Below are 25,563 nucleotides of genomic sequence, written 5' to 3' on the forward strand. Positions count from 1 at the left end.
AAATATCTAATGATTTGTCAAGCAGTGTATAGATTTATTTCAACAAGATATAAATCCCTTCTTCATCATTCAGTAATAACAAAGAATAATAACCCAGAAAGACACATGTTGCTTAAAAAAGGGTACAGCTCACAGGGACATGAATCATCTTTAGTTAGAGGAACCACATTGATCCATAACAAATCTGTGTTATAAATTTCCGAGAACTTATACCAACTAAAGCTTTTGAAAAGAATCTCATAAGATGTGGCTCATAATTCAATCCAACATATTGCAGTATGTGGCACAATTTCTATTTTTAGATCAAAAAACATATTCAAATAAATATCTCCATTCCACACCCTTAAATATGAAAAGGAATTCTGCCTAGAGTAGATATACAACTCTGAACAACATAGCAAAGCTATAAGTATGAGATACCTCATTTTCTTTGGAGATCAATTTAATTATTTTGTTAAAACTTATACAGCATGAATATCTCCCTGCCAAATCTTCATAATTGTGGAAGGTCTGCCAGCGCTTAGTCCTCTGAACATATCTGCTTTAATGCTAATTTTGAATGGAGAACCTCATCTACCACCTTCGAGACCAGTTAAGCCCCTGCCTGCATTTTGGGATCAACAAGGAAATAATAAGCTAACAGAAACATCAAAATATGGTAAAGGTCTCCCAATATACCTAGGCCTTTCTTTGTAGACGAATTACTCTACTGAGAGCTTAACCCCAACAAACACTCACTACAATTTTCAAACAGCAGAAGCATCCTCATCTGCTCTACAATCATCCTTTCCTTTCATATTCATTTCTGAGCAAATAACATCAGCATCATGGGACCTTCCCTCCTCTCTAAGGCCAGTGATAAGATTGTCACAAATAGAGACACTGGGAGTGAAACCATTCTCAAACATTTCTCTGTACCAGACATAAGCTCCATCGAAATCCTTTAGCTTGCAATGCCCCACAATCAGTATGTCATAGGTTTCAGTTTTAGGAATTAATCCTCTAATCTTCATATCATTGACAAGATTCTTTACTTTATGCATCCTACCCTCTTTAAAGTGCCCCAGAATCAAGCAATTATAGGTCATCTTGTCAGGCTGAATCCCCTGGGCTTCCATGGCAGAGTGCAAAGAACATGCCTTTTGGACATCTCCATGTTCAACATAACAATGAATAAGTGCATTATATATAACCCGATCAGGAACCAAATTCATCTGTAACATTTCCTGATAAATTTTTTCCACTAGCACCAGTCCTTCCTTGCCACATCCAGCTATGAGACGATGATATGTATTTAGAGTAGGTTTAATTCCTGATTTCTTCATAGTTTCATATAATTCCAAAGCCTTCTGAACATTTCCTGCACTAGAATATCCAGAAATTAGGGAGTTGTATGTGATCACATCAAAACTCAAACCTTTCCTTGTGATCTCAGAGGCCAAGTTTTCAGCTTCCATTACTTTACCCTTTTTGCAGAGCCCATTTATAAGAATATTGTATGTTACAAGCGTGGGAACAATCTCTCTTGCCACCATCTCATCAAAAAACCTGAAAGCATCTTTCAACTTCCCCGCTATACAGCTACCATCAATCAGCATATTGTATATTTGTGCGTTTGGCACCACTCCTCTGTGTACCATATCACCAAGTATTACTTCAGCTTCAAGAATGTTAGCATCCTTGCATAAACAATTTATGAGACAACCATAGCTTATAACGTTGGGCTTTAGCCCCTTTTTCTCCATTTCTTCGAGAATCTGGAAACACCTATCAAAAAGGCAACTCCGCCCATAGCCATCAATTAAAGTGTTATATGTCTCGACATTTGGCAAAACTCCCTTTTCCACCATCTTCTTTATGCATTTCTCTGCCTCCTCCATATTCTTCATTTCACAAAACTTCTTGACCAAGGAATTGTAAGTGACATGGTTGGGCCTCAACCCAACTGCTTCCATTTTTTCAATTGTCGTATATGCTTTGTTAATATCACCAACCTGGCAGTATCCATTCACAATTGTGTTAAAAAACACCCCTACTGGAGCAAGCCCATTTTCCAAAAACTTCTTCAAAACTTCCTCAGCCTTCTCCATATTCCCTTCCTTACATAACGCATTCAACAAAATGCTACAAGTATAATCAAGAATCTGAACCCCTTTCCTTACTGCTTCTTCAGAAAGGGTAATTGAAGCATCCACATTCCCACACTTCAAGTGGCCATCAAAAAGAGTAGTATAAGTAAATCTGTCCGGAACGAATCCATAAACTTCCATCTCTTCCAACACCCGTTGTGCCTCTTCCATCATCTGTGCCCGACAAAGCCCATTAAGCAACGAATTGAAAGTAATAATGGTCGGCTCCACATTTTCCACCTTCATCCGCTCCCGAATATTAAATGCCTCCTCCAACTGTCCCACTTTGCAATACCCATCAATAAGCGTGTTATAGGTAATCCGATTGGGTGCCACCCTCCTATCAAGCATTTCGTCAAATAGCTTCTCCGCATCCTTCATTCTCTTCTCTTTACACAACCCACCAATCACAACATTATACACAAAAACACCCGGACTCACCCCTCCCCTCTTCATACAAGTCATAAGCTCAATAGCCCTTTTCAAGTCCCCTAACTTCACTGCCGCCTGAATCGCCTTCCCATACATAAACTGATCCGGTCGAAGCCCGGACTCCACAATCTCCGAAAACAACTGAAGAGTATCCTCGTACCGTTTTGTCGACACCAAAGATTCAAGAAACAGATTGAGAGACGCTACGGATGGCAATACACCATCTTTCTTCATCAACATGTACAATTCCGCAGATTCCGAAACCATTTTGGACTCGGAACAAATGGATAAGAGCATGTCGGAGAAAAGGGGTTTCATGGGGGTTGAAGAGAGGGAGAAGAGAGTGTAGAGATGAGAGGGTGAAGAGAAAGGTGATTTGGGTAGAAGCATAGACCTGATGAGCCTTCGCGCGGTTTCGGTACGACCCTGTTGGAGGAGGGTTTGGAGCTTTTGAACATGTTCATGGCGGGCCTGTTCTTGGACTTGACCTTGGAGGTTGGTGGTGCTGTTGTTTGTAGTAGACGTAGGTTCTTGCTTCTCTGTGAGAGAGCAGAAGGGCTTGCAGGAAGGAAGCAAGAGGGATTTTTGGGGTTTGTTCAGGGTACTACCGACGGAGAATTTTGAGAGATGGATTCGTTTCGCCATTTTCCTTCTCTTCACCCTTTATTTGATTTAACGCCCTTGCAAGATTGGCGCTACCACTTATTTATGGGACATGGTTGCAACTTGCTTCATAGAAATTAGAATCACAGCCTTCCATAAAATATTGAGTTTTTTTGCCAAAAAGAAAAAGAAAAAAAGGAAGATTTCGCTAAAAAATTTTAAATAATCAACTCGACTTTTAAAAAGATAGTATAAATATAAGAAGTGAATTTATTCTTTCAAAATATGAATTCAATGAAAAATAAAATAAATGATTAGAAGTGTTATATTTTTTTTTTTTTAAAAAAAAAAAATTCAAATTTTAAGTTATATTTAGTTTTGAAAAATTTGAAGAAAAATGAGAGAAAAAGAAAAATAAAACAAAAGAAAAAAAGTAGATTTAAAATAAACAAGTTATTTCTATATATTATCTAAAACTTATTCAACTTAAATTTAAACTAATTAAAATATTATATTTGATTTTTTTTTTTGGTGATAAAATCAAGGTGGGGGTGGGGAATTTAAAGCAGCATGTTTGAATCGTTAAGCAGGATCATATTTTTGTATTTTAATTTCTTGTGCTTTCCTGCACTACATGATCAATTTTCCATCTACTCAGGTAGAGTCGAGTTCAAGTGTAAAATTGATCCTGTTTTCCCATATGTTCATTCCTTTTCAAACAAAGTCATAACAGTTAAGTGTAGAGCAACATGAAACTTTTAGTGCAAAAATTATCTTGCTCCCATCGATTTATTCTCTCTCACAAAACAATCCCAACCACAACAAAGAAGAGAAAGGAAAATAACTACAAAATTACAAAACAAACCATTCCGAAATGTTTAAAACTATCCACCATGGGATAACCTGCCTTGGCTTGCTGCTCCTCCTTGATCTTCTTCTCTGCCTATTGCATTCCCACAATATTTTGTTTGGTTCTGTTCTTGAGGTTTCTTGGATATTCACAAGAGAAACAACTGTTTCTTATGTCCTGTCTTAAAAGAATTTGCAGACTTTCTTTTTTGGGGGTGGGGGGAGGGTTTTATTTTTATTTTTATTTTTTACAAGATGGAATGTAAAAGTTATGGGAAAGTGTAGCTAGGAACGCCACATAGATAGGCTGAAGAAGAGAGAGGCACAAGCAGAGTGACCGGCCGAGTAGCAAAAAAGTACAGCATCACCTCAGATTTCCCTCTAAGACTTGGGAACAAAGGTGCCAACATAACCAAACCCCACAATGAAGAAGGCAATAGCTTGAACGTAAAGGTATATGAAGTAGTGATTTCTTCCAAAGGCAACATCATAGCAGCCACAGAAGAAGAGGAAAGCACCAACTCCAAGCTCCAGCAAATGGAGTCTGTTCACATTTAAACATGAATCAGACACCATCAACTTCACAAGTCTTATCATTCTAGCAATGCCCAGTGTGGGTGAAATTTGAATTATGTACTACTAATACCTACCTTTCTCCAATCTTGAATCGTGGTTTCTTGGGTGCCTTAGTGGCTGCTTTAACTTTGAGAGCATCTCCTAGCTTCTCAGTTACAACCCATTCGTTAACTCTACCGCCTTCCAGCAGTCCAATGAAGGTAGCCTTGGTCCGATGTAGGGACATGACATTCTCAAAAAGGATCCAGAAAACCATTAAGTGGAGTGACCTGAAAGATACATTAATTAAAGCGACATGAGGAATAGAAACCATGGGAAAGCAATCCAGAAAGTTGAACTGCAACCAAGTGGGTCTGTTTTGGGACAACTTCTAGTAAAGAATTGTACTATTGAAGAATGCTTTTACAAGGAAAGAAATTGTGTGTTTTCTTTTCTCTTCAAGAACAAGGCTCCGGTGGACTCCAACAACAATCTTCAAAATGAATAGTACTGAACTCGACAAGCCCATTAGCCCATTTCGAAAATTTTCCTCCAATGGCAGTCTTAAAAGCAAATTGAACTTTTAGTTGAGATTTTGAGAACCATGGGCTTATGCAACCCAATGGAGAAGAAAACTGAGCTTGCAAGAAACCAAACCTTGGAGTTCCAACTGCATTGAGGATGGTAATGATGGTAGGGATATAAACTGCTCCCCACCTGGGAACCTCAACATCAGGAACCAAAACAGTTGCTGGTAGTACCACACAGTAAAAGACAAAGGTGACAATGTGAGCTACAAGCTTCCTAACTATGAAGAAGCTGTAAATCACATGGACCTTCTTCCACAAAGACACTTTCTGCAGTAAACATTAACAAGAAAAAGGGAGAGTTAATCACCTAGATTTTAGGTTCTAAATTTTCATTTCAAATGTGGAGGTCAAGAAACAACACTGACCTTGTTTCTTACAATCTCCATTACCATTTTCCTGAAAAGATTAGCAGGGCCACACGACCACCGATGCTGTTGGTAGCGGTAGGCTTTAAAGGTACTAGGCAACTCATTTTTAACCTATCGAAAAATTTAAAGTCAAATAATGAAACATCAACAAAACAAGATTCTAAAGAGACATCAATCAGTCCGAGAAAATAAATTCAAAAATTGGGAAGCCTTAAGCACAGAAGTATTATAACATATGCATATACCTTGAGAGTACCAAGGTAGACAAATTTCCAGCCTTTGAGACTAGCCCTCACTGCCAGATCCATATCCTCCACTGTTGTCCTATCCTTCCATCCCCCAGCTTCGTTCAGTGCAGCAATTCTCCATACACCCGCTGTCCCTGTATTTCCATTACCATAGCATATAGTTCCTTTGTTCACTCAGTTAATCTTTAAGCACCTTCCAAGTTCGAACAATAAATTTTAAAAAAAGGAAAAAAAAAAATAAAAAGAAAAGCGAAATCATTCTGGAACTTGGGTAATCACCATTGAATCCAAAGAAGGCATAGGTGGAGGAGCCCACTTCCTGCTCCACGGTGAAATGGTAATCCAATGACATCTCTTGCATCCTAGTCATCAAACACTCGTCCGAGTTCACTGCAAAGAAACTGCCACATCAGCGTCCTAGCTGGCAGATGCTATTATTAAATAGTTTAACAGAACACTGTGGGAGAGAAAAGAGAAAATTAAATTCCAACTGTCGGCTGGTAAAGCAGTGAGGTCCACCGCTGCGATCGCACATGCTGCTGCTGGGAAGCAAGGAAGATTTGAAAGACAGAAGTGCCCTTAACATTTCGGCAGTTCCAAATTTGTCAATTCTTGTGATTGAGCGTCTGTGACATGGATCCTGGTGGGAGATACGCCCCCGAAATCCAGCATTTTTCAAAGACAGCTTTTTCAGTAAAAGCCCTAGGTTATTTCGTCATTTACCAATCACCAATACCAACTCGATTCTTGCTACTTCCAGAAACGACTATTCCGTACGTCAGGACTGGGACTTTTTCCAATTAGCAAAACTCCAGCTGGAAATAGACTTGTAGGGTTTTTAGTTTTCACTTCATGCCATTAATTTCACCAACATGGGGTTAGTTGCCAAAAAAAGGCACACGTGTCTGGACCAGGGTCCACCACGCAAGAGGTGGGACCCTACCATTTCCTATACTTGTCTAGAACAGCCCAATACTCCCACAACTTTATGGATATCAACGGTGGGGATTGTCACAGCGGTAACCGGTGTTGTGAGGGTAGGATCTGTGCTTCCAGACCCACCGACAGTTTTGCAAATTAGAATTGACTCAATTGAGGGGGGTGTGTGTCTGTTGTAGAGGGAAAACAAGAGATTAGAATGTAAAAATGGAGTCGAGTTGAAGAGAGAAAAAAGTACCGAATTTCCAACGAGCCTGAACGAGAGCTATTTCAGGGTTGTGGACGAGAAAGGGAACGGTGCGCCACAGAAAATCAGGTTCGGGTTGGAAATCGGCGTCGAAGATGGCTACGTAATCGCACTCCTTAACGTAGCTGTGTTTCATTCCCTCCTTGAGAGCTCCTGCTTTGTACCCATTTCTGTTGTTTCTTATCTCGTACTTGATGTTTATGCCTTTGCTTGCCCATCTCTGACATTCTAGCTCCACCAAGTCCTGCATTTTTTTCATCCAAATTGTTAGGACACCCCCAGATCGGAATGTTTTGAGAATTTGATGTGGATACCTTGATTGTGGGGTCGGTTGAATCGTCCAGGACTTGAATTATGATACGATCGGAGGGCCATGAGAGTCCACATGCAGCTCCAATTGAGAGCTGGTAAACCTGTTGACATGTATGAAACAAAGACAAAAAAATCAAAACCGAAACTAAACAGAAAATTTTACTAAAACAGAGTAAACCACAGAAGGAAACCGCAAGAGAGAGCACCTCCTTTTCGTTGTACATTGGGATTTGAACCAGAACCATCGGGTAAGCCGAGTTTCCCAACTCTACATCGTCTTTCATGGGCTCCCATTTGTAACGCTTGTCTGGTTTTCGCCCAAAGAGCTTTACAAGAACGATGACAATGCTCAAGTAGACCCTCTCGAAGAAGAGCATCAGTGACATCGCCAAGCACACGGCCACCGCAATGCTCATGAGAGGTACGATCACTGGCGCTTTGATCTGACTCCAAACTACCCCAAGTTGCTCAGAAATGTCGTCTCTCGTTCCCTGAAGTGCATCAGGAAGAAGAGTTGTCGACGAAAGCCGATCCATTTCTGTCTTTTGCTCTGAAAAAAGCAAATACAGAGGAGAAGCGAGTAGGAAGCTAGGAACAAGAGTATCAGATGACTGAACGGCACAGTTCGTTAAAGAAACCCACTAGATCTGCATGAATTTAAAGAAGTTCCTTTGCGAAAAGAGCACGAATATTTCTTCTTTTCTGGTGGTTTTGCTTCCGATATACGCAAAACAATGGTGGTGGAGTTGGAATGTCAGTCGCCTGGCTCAGCCACACAAGAGATGACTAGAACAAACTCCGTTCGAATCTCAATCCTCTAAACTCGTACAAGCAAGCCTTAAAGGCAAGCCGCATAAAAAGCCCAGCTTTCTCTTCCCTCTCTCTCCAACAATCTCCACGAACCAGAGCTTCTGCTCCTCTAATAAGAGAAAACAGAAGTAGAGAGCAACACAAATAAATGTAGCACCAGAGGAGGGAGGCGGAAGAAGAAAGCTGTGCCGAGATGAAGAGAGAGAGTATCTTATATAAGCTTTCTTTGGTTCTGGTCTGGGTTTAATGTGGCCTCCTTCTCTCCTCTCTCTCTTCTTTAATAGTGTTGTTTCTTTGCCCTTCCAAAGCAGCACGTCCTCAAACTGCTCCAACTACGAATGGCGCGGCCTACACATAAACAAGTAAAAAGACACCACTATAACGTACACATGTCATCGCCGCCGCCTTGTCACCGGTCACCACCCTCTAGTCATCGGTCACCACCGTCATTAACCATTTCACGTTTTGGCACTTAACACTTGTTTATTGGACCGATCAGAGCCTCTCCCATTCGAACTATACGTATTTTGTTTGGTAATCAACTGTAAATCAACCGTCAATACGGTTTATTTTCTTAATAAAAGTAAATAAAAAACTAAAAAAATAAATAGAAAAGGACAAGCACGTGCATGTGACGTCGTTCAAAATTACGTAATGGCGGAAACGCCCTCAATGTTGTCTCCCTCTGTGGGACTACTGCACGGGTATCGTGAGCCTGTCTATGTGAAAGTACTATATAGCCCTTTGACATGTCTGCGTTTGCGAAAGGGTACGCGGCATTTGGAGAACTTGTTAAAAGTGGGGAAGAATTGGGAGTCTTGCGGCTTCTGCCACAAAAACATTTTGCTTTCTAAAAACACCCAAAAAAAACATAAAAATCAATTTAAATGTTTTTATAAAATATCTTCGATTGTGAAACCAGACGTGATGCAAAAACATTATTATGAATATTTGAAATAATGTTTAGATTTTTTTAATGTTAATTTTATGACAACTCAAAAATTGGGTTTGGTGACAATTCGGGGCAATTAATTCAATGGCTTCTGTGTACTTGGGGTCACTTTTGACATAAACAAGAAAGAAAAGGACCAACACAGAGCATAGAAGGTGATGTTTTTCTTAATATTCATAAGTTACATTAGCTACAAGTATATATATACTTGTGGAATAAATTTTGAGAGATGTTTATTTAATGAATTAATTTCATTAATATCCCTTAAAGTTTTTTATAAATGCATTTATTTTCAATTGATTTTAAATTTTATCAAATTTTTATTTTATTTTAAGTGACAAAAAAGGTAAGTAAAAATGTTGGGAAGTGTCTCAAATTTTTAATCTGGGATATTTTATGAATCTAAAAACACAAAATGCTTTGATAACCCAATAATTATATTTGATTTTGTACTTTATAATACTTTTTATGATATAATAGAAATATTTTTTTCATCCGTAAATATAAGTATGGTTAGTCGAATTACGGTTAAAAGTGTTCTTGAATTCTCATATGTTTGTATTAAATCTTTTGTTGACACAACAAAAATAACAAATAAAAAAGATTTGGATAAATGTTTTGATAATATGACCTCAACTTTTAATAAAAAGAACAATATCATGCACATTTGTCTTGATTGTTTTATTTTTGTATTATTGATTTAACATGTTTATATTAAAACTTTTATCAAATAAATATTTTTAATGAAAATACAACATCGAAGGAGATTTATTTTCGTATTTGAATTGAGAGTAAATATAATTGTATCTAATATTAAAAATACAATAAAAAAAATTGAAAATCCAACCAATCCATCAAACCTAATCAATGCGATTTTTATTATTTAAGTTGCTTCGCTTTGAAAATTTTAAAAACATAAATTTGTTTTGGATTTCATTGTTTCATAATTAATAAAAATTGAAATAATTTGATATTTTAATATTTTCACGGCTTGTTATTTATAATATTTAATATTAATATTTTTTTTAATACTATCATTATTGGAGTGCAATCAAACTAATTTTTAAATATATTTCTTATATTTTTATTATAAACTTTAAATATATTTTAAACTATAAATCAAATTGTTTTAATTGCTTTTAAAAACATATTAAATATATAACTAAAATTAACAAACGTCCAACCAATCATTTAAATCGAATCAAATCCAGCTTAATTTAATTCTTCAATCATTAAAAAATTGATTTTATTTTGATTCAAGTGTTAACTAATTATATTGTGACTAATTTTTTTCTTATAGAACATTGATTGAATCACATTTTTGTCATACCCTCAAGCCTCTGTGGACTGATCTTAGTTTTGCTAGCCAATTTCTGTATAATTATTTCGTACGCTTACCCATGGCCCATGCCACGATAAGAATGGGGAAGAGTCGGACGACACAAATACAAAGGCAATTGGTGCAATTTCGAGCAGTCGCTGTTGTCAGAGTCGGCAGGGGCTTTTTCGTCTTTATGTATGCATCCCTCAATTATCTTTTTTTTTTTTCTTGAGGAAAAAAAAACAAAAAAAGGAGTAAACTCGAGGCAACGTGTTGGAGGAATAAGCACTTCAATTGTCTTGTTTTTGTTGCTGAGAATAAGAAATGTGGTGGGGTATTTTTATTTAATATTTTTTGGTAGAATGTGAAATGCATGGTGTATGGCACACAGCCACCAACCATGTTAACAATTCTTACTATCAAATTACCTTTTTTACCCTTTTATAAATACAGGGTGAATTAAATAAATTAAGACAATATTAAGTTGTGTTTGGTAAAACTTAATATTTGCTATTTAAAGATTTAAATTGATTTTAAATTAAATTATGTTTCAATTAATTTAAAATTTATTATTTAATTATTAACTTAAAATTTATTTTAAATCATGAAATTGATATATTTATTCTTATAAATTATAATTAAGATAAATAAGTTTGAGTAGCAATAGAGATCGTAAAATAAAAAAAAAATTATAGAAGTAATTAATATAAATACAGATAAAAATGTAAAATAAAAATATGAACTTAATTTATTGAATTGTTTTATGTTATTAAGTCACTGAGTCACTTAAAATTATTACTTTTTTTTTTGAGATACTAATAAATAATAAATAATCTGGCTCATATTAGTAGCAGCCTATGATGACTTTAGTCCTTTAATGTCAACAGCTTGACTTAGCCCATGATTCATATTTGACACCTAAACCAAAATGGTAAGATAATGGTGAATGAACTTAAGATCATACTATCTTTTTCAGTGATAGCTATGCAAAACTAGCCGTTTGAATAGGCTTTAATCTTTCCCGATCATCACCTAATGCACTATAATTAGTCATAAGTAAACCGATTCTACAATCAATGGCAGCCGAAGAAAAAATTAGAAATAATTATTCTGAATTTGTGTCATAATTATTAATCAAGTTTCAAATTCCAAAGTAATCTCCTTTCACACACCAACATGAAGGCAATAGCTAATCCCACATTATGACATTCCTTTCTACCATAATTATCATAACCCCTTTTCCCCTTTTTCCAATCAACCTAATCCTGCAATAATAAACTGTGTGAATGCATAAGAGTTGAAGATAATGTGCTTGCCAAAGATTTAAAGTCTCAACAAGAAGCCAACATTCATTCAGAACTTTTGCTACCATAAAAAAACTAAGTGATGAAGGGCATGTTAAGGAATTTAATACTCAAGTCAATTACTTGAAAAGATGTGTAATCTAAGAGAAAGAAAAGCCCGATTATTTTAAGTCAGCTTAGATTTTGTAATGTGATCGAGAGTTAATAAAGTAGATGGGATGGAGATGGAGGCAAGTATGTGGCAAGGAAAAGGTGGGACGATGGTGGGGTCCAAGATGCACAGCACACATGGAAGTGATGTTCCATCTACCATTTGTCCCCTACATGTCGTTGAGTTCAATGAGGTTCTTGTGATTGTGTGAGTTTTCCTTCAACCATAAATGAAACACTCTGATTAAACTAATATAATTTCTATTTTCTTTAGGCGCAGAGAGAGATGAAGAATGATTCGACATCCCTGAAAAATACAATTTCTTAGATTCATAAACCTATGGACCATATTATTTTAGACTAAAGTATGTTTGAGGGTCTGCGGAGCTCTCTCTGTCAACGATGGTGTAGATTCTATAGTTTTGTATGGTTTTCCAGACATTGACCATATGATGTGTCGGTGATATAAAGCTTCTGAGACAGTAATCTGATATAAAACAAAACTTGGTTAGCTCAGCTACCTTTAATTTAAGATGGGTTTCTCGCCCAAATCTTGCTGGTCTGAAAGGGATGCATCACATGTCTCTGTGTTTTAAGATTTCGTCACAGAGACTGTCATATTTTCTACTCATTTTTGTTTTATTTAAATGCACGTTTGGTTGTTCTCTTAGTGTTTAAATTATGACCAATTTTTTGATTAGCATTAAGACAAATCCAATGCAATCAAAAGGTCTTGCGTAGCCTCCATGTGAATGTGTTTTTCTTTGTGGTCTTATAATATGAATGAAGAAAGGTGTATTTTGGAAAATCTGAATGGAACTGTGTGGTTGAAAGCTACCCACCTACCAAAATAAATCTTATACCTAAGTCAAGATTTTTCTCTCTTTTTTTTTTTGGGTAGTTGGGTTTAACATTTAAGTAGAGAATTAATCCTTATGGACTCAGGCTGTGTGATGGGTGAATTCAAGCAGGGTGGGTCAAACCAGTGGTGATATCTGGGTTTCTGAACCTTGATTTCATACCACTGAAGTTTCCTGTATCCCTCTGGGTCAAACAATGATCACACCCATGTAATGGGCTTTGGGGCCTTACACATGAAGAAAATCTTTCAAAATAAATGAAGGAGCAGTTTCAAATGGCATTGGTTTGCTGATTGATAAAAGGGAAGCAATGTGGGACTGGTATGGCCTGTTCTGGGAGTAAAGGAATTATAGGATTCTGAAATGCCTGCTAATGTAGTGGTGGTTGACATTATTAGAAACAAGTAGTGGAGGCCCCCCCTTCCTAGCCCTCTCTCAGGAATATATGCACTTGGGTGCAGGCATGAGGGTCTTCAAGTACTGTGGAGCTGGCAAATGGAAAATTAAAGAGCAAAATTTTCCTACAAAAAGTGAAAGGAAGTTGTCCCTGACGATGTGCGGTGTCATGGTTAATCCAATAATCCGATATGAGCTTTAGATGTGTCGGTTGGGAAAGCCCAGTTTTCCGAGATCGTGGCTGTAGGCTTCTCTGAAGCAATTATAAATGTCTCCATTCCATTTATTAGATAGGTCCCCACATTGGCATACATACAGTACATTACAAAATACCCGATTGGATTATGGTCGACTGACCATATATGCAAGTCAATTTACGAGTTGGTTGTACATCATCAGTCCATCGCATTGGATTCTCGTAACGCTTTCCCTTAATTCCTAAGTATTGTACCATGTCTCATTATTTCCATTATCATTTTAAACCTGGTAAGCGAACAATGGTGTCCTAATCATTTTTACTACATTGAAAGAGAGAGAGAGGAAAAGGAAGTGGGCCGTTCTTGAATCTCTCAAACCCACAAAATTGCAATCCAGTGACTTTAAAAAGAGGATTTCGTGGGACATTCCACTCATGCAAAATCTTTATATTGATTGGTCTATATCTGCTAACCAAATGATTTTTCCTTCATTCACATCATCGGAGGCATTACAAGTTACAAGTTCCATTTTCATCAGCCCAACCGCTAAGACATCCGTCATTCTTTCAATTCCCCCACACCATATCCTTACTCCTCGTTGACAGGTCTAACATTGTTAAATATTTGTTTTGCAAGCCATATGCACTGTCCTCGACCTAACTATAAATGTTTTCCAACATACCTAATTTATCATTTTCATTGAGGTTTGATCCCGCCTCTCCTCCCACCGTTAAGCATTAGTCAATTTCACATCTATTGTCCATCAAATCCTTAAAGACAAACAAAAAAAACCGTGGGAGAAAAAAAAACAGGGGGTTGGACACTGGGTGAGTGGTAGACGTTATAAAATCACATCCAGAATGGTGTGGAATATGGCTAAATGATTAGTATAGGTGGTTTACAAATGACTTGTAAAGCAAAATACAAGCATATGGGAACGAATGGAGAAAAAGACTAGAGGAAATGACCAACTGGAAAAGGTTGGAGTTCCTTTAGGCTGGTTAGAGAAAGGACTGGAGATAAAAAGAGTTACTGCTGTAACCAAACAAGGCATCCATCATTCAGCCAACAGCCACCCCTGTGCTGTCATCCACTAACACAAATGAAATGTGAAGGGAACTTGGTACACGTGTTAGGTCATAAATATTCTTATTTTTTAGAGTTTCTTTTGTGAAGAAGATGTTGTTAAGCAGTTTAATCATGTGCCTCCTCCCTGTTAGCTCTTTCTACAATTTGTTACCCCACCCCGTCCTGAGGGTTTTCTACCAAGTTCCGGGCCAAGGCCCAATATTTTAGAATAATCTGACCAGCTTATAAGTTGAGCACCTAGGGATTGGTCGGCCCAAATCTCATCCCAATCCCAAACTGGCATATGCTTATCTAGACCGACACCTGGCCCACCAGGCATGTTTGACTGCCTCTCTTCGAAACCAATTTTCAAAATAAATTTTATTCTGTTTGGAAACAATATTGTCTTAAAAACCTTTTTATTTTTTATTTTTTTTGTGTAATATTGGAATTATCGTAAACTGCGGATGATTAAAGAACACGTACAATTGTACAAATAAAGTCATATTACTATTATATAATCATGCTTACAAAAAAAAAAAAAAAAAAAAAAAGACACCATATATATAATTTAGATTAAGATTTAAAAAACACTCTTCATATGACCTTCAACTTCAAGCCAGGATCAACCTCAACTCTAGCAACGCCTTCTTTGACCTCAGCAGCCTTGGCCACCTCAACTTCACCGACAACAAGCCCCGCCACATCTTCTTCTTCCCCTTTCACAATCCTCTCCTCCTCCTCTTCATCCACAAAGTTGGGATCCTTTTCATCCAAAGCCGGTGGCGCACCCTCGAGCTCGTTGTGAACCGAGTCTTTAGGACCCTCCCAAGTGTACTTGCCGCCGTGGCCGGACTTGGGTGGGCCGCGCTTCAGACTAAGCCCGTCAGCAGGATGACGCTCCATTCGAAGTACTCCCTTGTTCTCCAGCTTCTTTTCGATGTACTTAAGTGTGTCGACCTCCACCTTTTCAACCCTTTTCCGACCTTCCTCGTCATGACTTGGTGCTCTAAAAGTCACCGTTTCCTTTCCCTTTCCTTCATCGACCCCTCTCATTTTGCTTCGGTTTTTTGAGCTCTAACCAAATCGCTGCTTAATTTTCTTTGCCTGAGTGTACGAACAGAAAGTTGGGCAGTAGAGAATTTTATAGTGATGAGTTTGGATCACAGAAGGTACTAGAAAGAAATAGGATAGGTGTTACGGGAAGGTTCTGCCACTTGGCGCTACGTCTATATTTTTGGGTGTACTCTATTTTTCTAGTAAGTCTTAGAAGGAGCGGCTGTGACTTTTCAATATGACTACTCATAATTTACTTATATGTGTGTGTGTTCGAGAATCATCCCAAAACTCTATACTTCAACATCCAACTTCAAGATGATGTTGAATAAAGAAATAACATCAATCATTTAATTTGACTAAAATACTTAATTCCTAATTAACATCACGAGTTTACTCTAAAATTAAAAGTTTTAAAAAAATAAACAATATAAAATCACCTCATTTGCGGGTTTTAGTAAAGTCCTTTGTAAGAGATGAACTTCAAAATCAATTATTGAAAAAAAATGGTAAAAAAGCCTGCTAAAGGAGTAGACAAATATGGTATAAAAGGCCACAGCCAAGCATTGAAAGATCATCGATTTTCTTATCAAAAAAATTGTAAATTACAAAGAAGTTCAATAAATAGAATCTTCAATTATTGATAAAGAATTTTAGCTTTTCAATATGCTTCAATGATGCAATTATGACGGAGGCCTGTTGACGATCAGCAAACCCAAAAACAAAACGTAGGTTTGCAAACGAAACAGTTAATGTACCATTTGGGGGAGGATGATGAGGTTCCCAAGATGAGTGCACACACTAACCGAAGTGTCAACTCGGAAGCAGGCTCAATTACCCAAACATGAATCATGGAATACAATCAGTTGTTTAATTGCAAGAGTTACGTCTTTCTTTATAAATACCAACAGCCATTCCTTCATGGCAGTTCCATCTCTCTTTCTACCGATATCACCAAATATGTCTGGAAAGTTGGACATCTCGAAGAACAAGAATGTGGTTCCGACTGAGACTGAGAGTGAGAGCGAGAGTGAGAATGAAAAAGATTCAGGAAATGATTTTGGTCTTTCGTTGGAGAAGCTAACCCTTGGTCCACGAAAGAAGCTTCTTGTAATGAACCTTAGTGGTTTGCTGTTACACAGGGCATTCAAGCGTGACACGCCCAGGATTCCAAAACACCGACGGCCTGACGTGGTCTTCGGAAAACACTTAGGTAAAACTATTAATACCTTCATGTTTTAATCCTTTGTAACTGAAATTTACTCTACCCTCTCTTTTTCCTATATCCGGTTTATTGCAGGCCTCATTCTGAAGATTTCATGAAATTCTGCCTCGAAAGATTTGAAGTTGGAATATGGTCTTCGTCCATAGAGTCAGTATTACTAAATTATCCATCATTATATTTGTTCAAGTGCTATTTCTATGCTTGATGTACAAAACAAGTGTTAACCTAAGCCCCTGTATAGACGGAACCTTAATGCCGCTCTGGATTGTGCAATTGGAGGATTAAGAGGCAAGCTGTTATTCGCGTGGGTAAGTATTTAACTTTTCAAAACGATTTTTTGAAGTTTCCCAAATCCAATGATGCTTATTACGACTTGATCTTATGTAGGACCAAGTCTACTGCACTGACACCGGGTTCAAGTCTCTTGAAAAGAAGACTAAACCCCTCTTTTTAAAGGAGCTGAGGAAGATATGGGAAAGCAGTGACCTTGGGAAACGGTTCTCTTCATCCAACACACTGTTGATTGATGATTCTCCTTACAAAGCCATCCTGAATCCTGTAATTTTGAAGTTGTCGTATTATATATCTATTTCTTATGCTTATTAGGTGGACTAGTTTTTTAAACCTCTGTTAGGCTGTGAACCTGAACGTTCTATGTTACAGGCTAATACAGGGATTTTCCCTGCTTCATACAATGCAGACAATGTCAATGATACAGAACTGGGTGAGAATTAAAATACAGGTTTAGTGTTGAGATTATATATTTCATTTAACTTTTACTCTGATCTTGATTGCTGAATGTGTGGTAGGACCTCGGGGAGCGCTGAGGCTGTATCTGGATGGCCTTGTGGATGCTGTTGATGTTGCTTCATATGTTAAGGAACACCCATTTGGGCAGCCTGCAATATCACCAACCCATTCACACTGGGATTTCTACTCCGTCGTCATCCAGCGTTTCCGCAACAATCAAGCTTCTAAGTCTAATGTCCCAAAGAAATAATAAATAAATCTATAGATGCTACAAGAAAGGATGCTTAAATGAAACCAAAAAGATATGTTTAGTGATAATCTATCATAGAATTGATAGCCGTTTTCTTTCTGTTGATCAAATGAATGGGCTCCTCAACGTAAAATAAGACTGTTTGTTTGAACGTAAAATCAAAGTTTCTTACGCAAGAAAGAACATTTTCAGCATAAAAAGAGGTTTCCAAGCAAGGACGCGCTGGAGAAGCTAAAACACAAATGGTTATATTTAAATAGAATTCTTATGGTTTTCCCCTTAGCTTGAGGGAGGACAGATCACCTGACTTTGTACAGCATGTTGTCCTTACTTACGTCTAAATATAAGCATAAACATGTCAAATCCAGGATTCCATGGATGTATCTTTTCACCATCAGATGAATATTTTAATATTTTTACTGGTAATTTCTTGAGTATATAAATATATATTTTCAAAACCCAACATAACCTAAAAATAACGTGACGATGACGAAGGTTAATTGGAGTGGACCAAGCTCATTGGCTGAGTTACGATCAAACCCACAAGTTTCTTTTCCTGAAAACATGAACCTCAGTATGGCATCCGTCATGGTTAATTGCAGAAGTTCAAAGGTCTAGCGACATTCATTGCATGTGCCTATATATATCCGGTTGTCCATCTAAATTAGAGGAATGTGTCGCCGTACCCTACTGCGAATGATGTCAAGAAAGATTGAAGACAGCATCAATAACCAGAATGCAGTAGCTGGTGAGCGCGATCACGAAGAAGATAAGAAGAAAACAATGTTACCTTTGGGTGAAGAAACTCAACGTGGGTCCAAGGAGGAAACTTCTTGTTCTTGGACTAGGAGGTTTTCTGGTGCTTAGGGTTTTCCGATGGAATAAAATCAGCATCACTCGCACACCATATCTGATCACAGCGAATCAATTAGGTTAACGATTCTTGATCCTTTTACTCGATCCAAGAACCTTTTTAGTTGCTGTAATTTGTTGCAAGTTACGCCCGCACATATCTCTCCTCTTCTCACAGTTTACAAGAGGGCCTTTCTGCCAGGATTTCGTGAAATTCTGTCTAGAAAGATTTGAAGATGGGATATGGTCTTCTGCGAAGGAGTTAGTATACATATCTAAAACACCCACAACTTAAAGATAGTAATGCTTATTGTTGTTCGAAATTGATTGAAATAAATATGGAGCGTTGGTAAAACGTAGAGCACCGAACCGTTTGGTAATGTGCTGAATTTTGATTTCCTTTGAGCAATAGGCGAAACATTGATGGAGCCTTAGCTTGTGCCATTGGCGTATTAAGAAGCAAACTGTTGTTCTTGTGGGTAAGCTTAAGCATATACGCCTCTGTGAACTTTTAATTATTATTATCATTTTTGGCTTATTGCAGGCTGGTACTGCAATTTTTCCTCTTCCTTACACAGCAGAAAATGCCAATGATACAACCCTAGGTAAAAACATTTAATAATTTTGCTTACAAATTACTTGGGAGTCGACAACTTAACGGGTTTGTTTAGGACCAGGTGGGGATCCGCGACAGTACTTGGAGGGACTGGAGGGTGCTGATTATGTTCCTTTTAATGTAAGACGCAACCCATTTGGACAGCCTGCAATTACTCTCTCCCATCCTGATTGGGGTTTCTACTCCAAAATTATTCTCCATTGCCCATCACAACTTCTGAATAAAATTAAGTTGTTGAATAATTTTCTATTTTTGCGTGGAATTTAAAGATATTTCCAGTTTGGACATGCAGATTTCTACTCCTATTTACAGCAGCAACGACAAAAATAAAGTGCAACACAACAGTATTTGATTATGGCTTTCATCATTTGGCAAAATGCCATAAATAAAATCCAAACAAGAATATGTTCATCATTCAAGCATAGAGACAAAGGAGAATTTTAGTTCACCCACTTGATTTTCCCTCTTTTCAAAGTTCAGGAGGACCCCTAATCATTTGAAGATAGCTACTTAATATTGCTTTAAGAACCATGACCTTTAATGCACAGCAAAATACTCTTGAGTTCCAACTTCTTCATTTTTCAAAAATAAAATTCCCAAGCGGAGACCCACAATAAAAATTTGACGTGTACCAAAACATTACAAACTTCACAGGAGTGCTGATGGTAACCGATGTGTAAAACTAAATGTCCAACTGGAAACACAAACACAACTAAATTTTTTTTTTAAGGCTACAATTGTTAATAATCTTTAACAATCTCAGGCAGAAATATTACAAAATTATAATTGTTACAAGAACAACAATGCAAGTTAAATTAGCCTCATTCAATTGTGCCATCAGACTCGGTCTCTAAAGTTGACCTAAAAACCAAAATAACCTTTCAAGTTACAAGCATTAGATTTGAAATAAAAAACGGAAAATGCAAATTACCTATTCACTGGGCACCGTCAAATTGATGTCAGGAGAGGGTCTCTGTTCAGATTTGTGCTCAGACCCATTCCAAGCAGCGCTCTGCAAAGATATTACATTTGAAATCTGTTTATTGTTCACACTGTCATCTGCTTCTCCATGGCTTTGTCCATGTGATGGGGATGTTGAGTTCAGACAGGGGCCAACTTCAGGTGCTGCTTGTGAGATTGGTCTTGCAGCTGTAACTGTATCTGGGGCAGGTGGGATAATGGAGGTAGTCGTAGGTTCACGATGGTGCTTCCTTTTGTGTGTCTTGTAACCATTGGGCATGAAGCTGCCGACAACAATCTGGCCAAGCAAACGGGAACCCAAATGAATCTCACTAAAGAAGATACATTGAGGTTATTTGATGTTTACATATAGAAAACAGAGTAAATCCAAATGGAAATTGAATCCAACCCATCAATGGATTAACTCCATTAGCCTTCCGCTGGTGGGGAGAAACACAAAATGAAATAGTGAAGAAGAGGGGTAGTTGGCATGGGGTTGGTGAGAGATAAAAATAGAAAAATAAACTTATTAACCAATTTTCCCTTGTAATTTTAGCAGTTTCACAAACTGCAGAAAATCCTTAGTGGCTTGCTAGCCACATGCATCCAACCACAACCATTGGAGGGGAAATGTGGATATGATATACACAATGTACAGACACACCAGAGGAAACAACACTTGATAATACTGTGAAGTGTTCACCTTCCATCTTTTGTTTTACATCCATGACTCAATGGGATATATGCATTAAGCATTAGGACATGTTCAATATAACTGAATTATGTGCATCCAATTGAAAATGATTTGAATAATCTGGTAGTTCAGCCTGACATCTAGACATACATCCACTTTCAACACGTACCAAGTCCATACAACAAGCTGTGGTTTGTCTTGCATGTCCTAAAAGTAACTTATGCAAAACTACTTCCATAACAATGACAATTTACAAGAAGGGAGTGCCTACTGAGTGCCTATATGTTACAGTCAGTTTCAGAACCATATGGTAATTCCTGCATTATTGATTCAAGAGATCATTTGAGAGTAAAAGAGTACCAAAATGAATCTTATTACCATGACCCACACATAATAGCAGTAGGCATGGGTATATAACTCCATTCTAATGTATATAAGAGAAGAAGGCCTTACCTGGATTGGACCAGCAGCAGTCAATATGCCAGCAATTCCACCACCTATCACGCGACCATCAGGACCAGCCAATGAGACACTTAATCCACCTGTCCTGCTTCTTGCACCACCAGAATCAGAGACCGTGAATGACCCAGACAAAGATAATATCTCAAACCGGCCCTGCAAGAAGATATGAACTAAATTAGATGGGGGATACTAAAATAAAGTCCATTTCCATAATGAAATATCAATAAATATAATCATATTACAACCTACAGATGCTAGACTGCATTTATTGCAAACTGCATTAGGATACATCAGAAGATATACTTGTTAGATGAATGAAAAACAATAGCAAAGCGAGAAGCTTTAAGACTCCATCAAATCATGCTCTATACTTGATAGTGGAGTGTAAAGGCAATATTTTTCGTTCTCCACAATATAACAAGGATAAAGCCCATGCTTTGTTTTATACAATCTATGAAAAGCACATCATTGGCCCATGCATGAAGAAGACCAGCCAGCTGGAATGGATTGTTGCACCCCCAATAAATGACAGGAGAAGCTAAAAAAAATCAAAGAACTAGATTTAGTCTCAGACGATAATTTGCTAAATACATTGTAAAAGTTTTCTTAGCAGTGCTATTTTCCTCTATTGTTAACACTACATGTGTCCTGGCATGGCAGAAACATGTGATTGACCTTGGAGTGGATGATGTGGGTTCGGGACATTTTCTACATCAGATCAATATGCATATCAGAACATTTACCAACTTTTTACCAAAACTGACCGACTCACCTGAACCTGATAAAAAGGTTTCTTAAGTACTCATTATGCATTCATAATTTTGGGAACTGAAACAATTAGTCAAAATCCCTAGATCAACACAAAATCCAAAAATATGCCTACACACACAAGTACTCTCTTCCATGCATGGTGGTCTAACATGCTAATGAGCAATTTGAATTGACCATTTGATTGATTAAGTTTAAAGAGCAAAATTCTGAAACACTGACCCCAGAAGTATCCTTAGTGAGACAAAATGTCCTTTTAAGCGTGTTTGATAGTGCCTTGGGTCTCAGTTCAGTCAGTTGAGAGAGAAAAAGAGACGTCTGATAGAAACTTCAAGAAATAATGACTTCTAATTGCCACTTAAAATAGCTTCAAAAAGCATCTATTTAAGGATCATCTCATTTTGAATTAGCTTTCTTACGTACCCCAAGCTTCCTTACAATCCTAGAAGACCTATGTGATGCAGTCATGAGGTGGTTCTGGCCCTCTCATTCCTCTATAACAGGAAGGAGATACAGATCGATTTGACCCAACATTTATGAGAAAAGACGAAAAAAATAGGGAAGAGCGCGCTGTACTGTTATCAAACATTCCATCTTCAAGATGGAAGACGAGTTTGTGTACTAAAGACAATAAAAAATATATTGCTTGTGGATGTATGCCAAGGGAGCAACCCCAGATAGCAACATTCATGTCCTTGATGCAGTGAAAAAGAAGCTATGAGAGAACCAAAAGAGGGACCGAAAAAAAAACAAAAACAATTTCCCATCTGCAAAATTAGAAACTAAATAGAGAGGGATATCATTTACTTGATCAGAATTTAAGAAATAAGAAAAAAAATCCAAAAATTTTGATAGGAAGAATGAAGGGGAAAGAAATCATGCCTCATATGTCAAGATACCGCCAGAAGAACCGGGCTGGCGAATAGTAACATTCGAAACAGCTCCATTGGCGGAGAGAACACATATTCCTCTAGGACCCTTTTGAGAAAAGGAGAGGATCTTTGATGCAACATCCTGCAAGTAACAAATGCAATCCCTATCAGCTCAAAAAAAGAAAAATATTCAAGATCCCTACGGAGATCTTTCTCTCTTTATTGAGACACAAATATACGAGCAAGGAAGCAAGAAATATCAATACCTCTCCTGTATTTACAGTCACCACATGCGGCGTAAAGTCCCCTCCTGCTGTGTTGGCAAACAGTTCACCTTCACCAGATCAACTTATAGGTGTAAGATAAATCCAAGACGAAACAAAACTAAAATGGACACCTAGCAAAGCCCTTGATCCTTTTTTTAGTTCATTTCATTATTATTAAGAAAAGATTCAGAGCGTTGAATGATAATTTCCATTAACATAATTCATAAACAAAACCTATTCCACAAAAAACAGCAACCCTAATTTCCCCAAATGAAAACCCTAATTTATTTTCCCAACAGAAAACCTACCTCCACTAAACCCTGGGTGTGTCACCAACTAAAAATTTAATTACCAAAATTTCGATTCCTCTCCAGGATAAAATTAAGACCCTACACCCACCGCACTCCAACCTAATTTTCCTAATACCTTAAACTAGCACGAGTTGTTCACCTTCCTTTTGGTAGTTGAGAAACTGAAAAAAAAAAAAAATTAAATTCTGGGTCTTACGGTTTTGGTTTTCCGAGAAAAATAAAGAAGCTCAACCAAGTCAAAAAGTTGTATTAGGCTCAGTTGAGCGAAAGTTTTTGTTTGCTTGGGTCCCAAATATTTAAAATTCCCTACCCAAAATTCTTCCTTTTTTTTCCTTTTCTTTCTCTTCATTTCTTTTCAGTTTTCACCACTTTCTCAGCAACCAAACGAAGTAGTTGGGAAAACCAAAACCAATCTGCCCCAAAACAAGAGGAAATCAAAGTGGGTGCAAGTGCAACACCAAACCAAATACAATTATTTGGCTTACAGAATAATACAAAACATACTACTTAAAGCTTTACTTTTTTTTTTTTTTTCTTTTCCTCAATTTTCTCAGTAACCAAACGGACGGCAAACTGCCCGTATACTTCCCTTTTAACTCACCTAAAGAAGCCAGAAGCTGCCAGTTGCCGGACCCAGGAGGCCGGCCTCGGCCCCTCTTCGAAGAAAAGTCAGAAGAAGGAGATGACAAAGTAAATCCAGGTGGTGGTGAAACTGCATACGATAATCTCAAGTTCCCATCCGCATCATACTTTCTCGGCCTCCCTCTCTTTTTCCTCCCCAATAAATCAAAACTTCCACTGCCGCCGCCACCACCACCACTAATACGACCACCTACGTTGCCACCAACGCCTCCGCCATCGTCACCACCTCCCAAACTTCTCTCCATGCTCATGTTTATAGCCATATTCATCACTTGTGGCACCACCCCGCTCACAGGAGGCGACTCAGCCTCCGAGTTCCCGGGTGACCCAGAAACCGTACTCTCCTTCTCTTCCATCCCCTAACGGCTTTTCAGAAAGACAGATGACCCGAAGAGTGGAGATGCAGAAGACGAAGAAAAACGAAGAAGAAGTTTTGAACACAGAGCTGCAGTGCAAATGGCGCCAGAAGTAGAAGCTGTTTCTTTTTAACTTTGTTGAGAATTTATAAAGAGACCTTCACTCCATTAATGGAAGGCATTAAAACTCTTTTCTTTTTCCTCCAATTTTTTTGGATACCGAAATTACCCCTCCCAAATGATCATAATTACATTTAAAAAATATATATATATATATATATATATATCTCCATTTATTTATAAATATTTTCTTGGGTTACCATAATGGCTAATCTATTACCTTTGACCTCTGTTTTGTCCCCTTACCCCATTCTTGGAAATATTGTCGAAACCAAGGATTTTGTATTTAATGCCTCATTTATTCTTGGAATAATTTATTTATGTGGTTTGATTTGAAATTTTTTTGAAAGTTTGTGCTACTTTATTCATAAAATTTCAAGAGATTGTGTTTGATATGAAATGGAATCTTTGCTTTTATCAATATTGGGGGTTGTACGAGCCCAAAGCTATCACCCCTCTTCCTTATTTTCTTTCCTTGTCCAACTAATAAAATTAAATTATTCCAAAATTATAATTTATATCCGAACCCCTTCCACCTTTGACAAAGTCAAATTTTAGTAGGTGTTGAAATTTGAATCTCATCTTCCTCTAACTATATAAATATTAAATACTATACATTTTTATTTTTTATTTTTTAATAATTGCTTCCATTTTTATTTAAAGATTGCAATCCACCTTTTCCTTTGTCGTGAAAGACCAACATATCCATCCATCCAAAGTTGAATTTTCAAGAGAAAATAAGACCTAATATATTATTTTATTGTTTTAAATTATAGACAACTTACAACATTAGGAGTGGTTTGCCAAAAGGCAGAGAGACATCTAACCAAAGGAAGTCAATGCCCTGAGACATGTCTTACTTTACAAGCAATGCTAAACCAGTTGGCAATTCAATGTTTTTTTGTTTTTTTGTTTTATTTTCCCATATTAATAGAAAAAATATTTTAATTAAGCGGAATATGTATCATTAATGGAATCTTTTACAGATGATTGACCTAGATGGAAACAGAAGAGGAAGGGAAGGGCAATTCGG

The 25,563-nt window shown here is 37.4% G+C and overlaps 5 protein-coding genes across 5 annotated transcripts; 1 reads left to right on the top strand and 4 right to left on the bottom strand.

The window, feature by feature from the left end:
• Positions 1-207: 207 nt before the first annotated feature.
• LOC100854858 (pentatricopeptide repeat-containing protein At5g12100, mitochondrial) lies at positions 208-3,319 on the bottom strand. The gene is made up of 2 exons (XM_019221405.2): positions 679-3,319; positions 208-604 (listed from the first exon to the last, which is right to left on the bottom strand). The coding sequence occupies exon 1, from the start codon at positions 3,204-3,206 to the stop codon at positions 747-749; it is 2,460 nt and encodes an 819-aa protein (XP_019076950.1). The 5' UTR covers positions 3,207-3,319; the 3' UTR covers positions 208-604; positions 679-746.
• A 601-nt stretch (positions 3,320-3,920) lies between these two features.
• On the bottom strand, positions 3,921-8,441 carry LOC100259738 (glucomannan 4-beta-mannosyltransferase 9). The gene is made up of 9 exons (XM_002283636.5): positions 7,479-8,441; positions 7,275-7,373; positions 6,952-7,204; positions 6,054-6,164; positions 5,772-5,908; positions 5,524-5,637; positions 5,226-5,425; positions 4,664-4,858; positions 3,921-4,557 (listed from the first exon to the last, which is right to left on the bottom strand). Exons 1-9 carry the CDS (start codon positions 7,806-7,808, stop codon positions 4,395-4,397), a joined length of 1,602 nt encoding a protein of 533 aa, XP_002283672.1. The 5' UTR covers positions 7,809-8,441; the 3' UTR covers positions 3,921-4,394.
• A 6,377-nt stretch (positions 8,442-14,818) lies between these two features.
• Positions 14,819-15,491, bottom strand: LOC100254632 (uncharacterized). The gene has a single exon (XM_002283649.4). It carries the CDS (start codon positions 15,384-15,386, stop codon positions 14,928-14,930), a length of 459 nt encoding a protein of 152 aa, XP_002283685.1. The 5' UTR covers positions 15,387-15,491; the 3' UTR covers positions 14,819-14,927.
• Positions 15,492-16,346: 855 nt separating this feature from the next.
• Positions 16,347-17,721, top strand: LOC100264874 (uncharacterized). Its single transcript, XM_059739369.1, has 6 exons — positions 16,347-16,591; positions 16,660-16,758; positions 16,853-16,919; positions 16,999-17,169; positions 17,275-17,335; positions 17,421-17,721. The coding sequence occupies exons 1-6, from the start codon at positions 16,347-16,349 to the stop codon at positions 17,609-17,611; spliced, it is 834 nt and encodes a 277-aa protein (XP_059595352.1). The 3' UTR covers positions 17,612-17,721.
• A 2,053-nt stretch (positions 17,722-19,774) lies between these two features.
• LOC100254577 (AT-hook motif nuclear-localized protein 7) lies at positions 19,775-24,571 on the bottom strand. The gene is made up of 5 exons (XM_002277500.5): positions 24,014-24,571; positions 23,102-23,169; positions 22,846-22,977; positions 21,187-21,348; positions 19,775-20,337 (listed from the first exon to the last, which is right to left on the bottom strand). The coding sequence occupies exons 1-5, from the start codon at positions 24,408-24,410 to the stop codon at positions 20,011-20,013; spliced, it is 1,086 nt and encodes a 361-aa protein (XP_002277536.1). The 5' UTR covers positions 24,411-24,571; the 3' UTR covers positions 19,775-20,010.
• Positions 24,572-25,563: the final 992 nt, after the last annotated feature.

This window comes from Vitis vinifera, chromosome 8 (assembly GCF_030704535.1).
Source record: "Vitis vinifera cultivar Pinot Noir 40024 chromosome 8, ASM3070453v1".
Classification (NCBI taxonomy): domain Eukaryota; kingdom Viridiplantae; phylum Streptophyta; class Magnoliopsida; order Vitales; family Vitaceae; genus Vitis; species Vitis vinifera.

Coding starts and splice junctions, on each gene's coding strand:
- LOC100854858 (XM_019221405.2), bottom strand. CDS start 3,206: ATGGCGAAACGAATCCATCTCTCAAAATTCTCCGTCGGTAGTACCCTG.
- LOC100259738 (XM_002283636.5), bottom strand. CDS start 7,808: ATGGATCGGCTTTCGTCGACAACTCTTCTTCCTGATGCACTTCAGGGA. Junction 5,909..6,053: donor TGCCTTCTTTGGATTCAATG/GTGATTACCCAA, acceptor ATGGAAATACAG/GGACAGCGGGTGTATGGAGA. Junction 4,558..4,663: donor CGATTCAAGATTGGAGAAAG/GTAGGTATTAGT, acceptor AAATGTGAACAG/ACTCCATTTGCTGGAGCTTG.
- LOC100254632 (XM_002283649.4), bottom strand. CDS start 15,386: ATGAGAGGGGTCGATGAAGGAAAGGGAAAGGAAACGGTGACTTTTAGA.
- LOC100264874 (XM_059739369.1), top strand. CDS start 16,347: ATGTCTGGAAAGTTGGACATCTCGAAGAACAAGAATGTGGTTCCGACT. Junction 16,920..16,998: donor GCAAGCTGTTATTCGCGTGG/GTAAGTATTTAA, acceptor GATCTTATGTAG/GACCAAGTCTACTGCACTGA. Junction 17,170..17,274: donor ACAAAGCCATCCTGAATCCT/GTAATTTTGAAG, acceptor TCTATGTTACAG/GCTAATACAGGGATTTTCCC.
- LOC100254577 (XM_002277500.5), bottom strand. CDS start 24,410: ATGGAAGAGAAGGAGAGTACGGTTTCTGGGTCACCCGGGAACTCGGAG. Junction 23,170..24,013: donor GCAGCTTCTGGCTTCTTTAG/GTGAGTTAAAAG, acceptor GATCTGGTGAAG/GTGAACTGTTTGCCAACACA. Junction 22,978..23,101: donor TGACTGTAAATACAGGAGAG/GTATTGATATTT, acceptor TGTTACTTGCAG/GATGTTGCATCAAAGATCCT.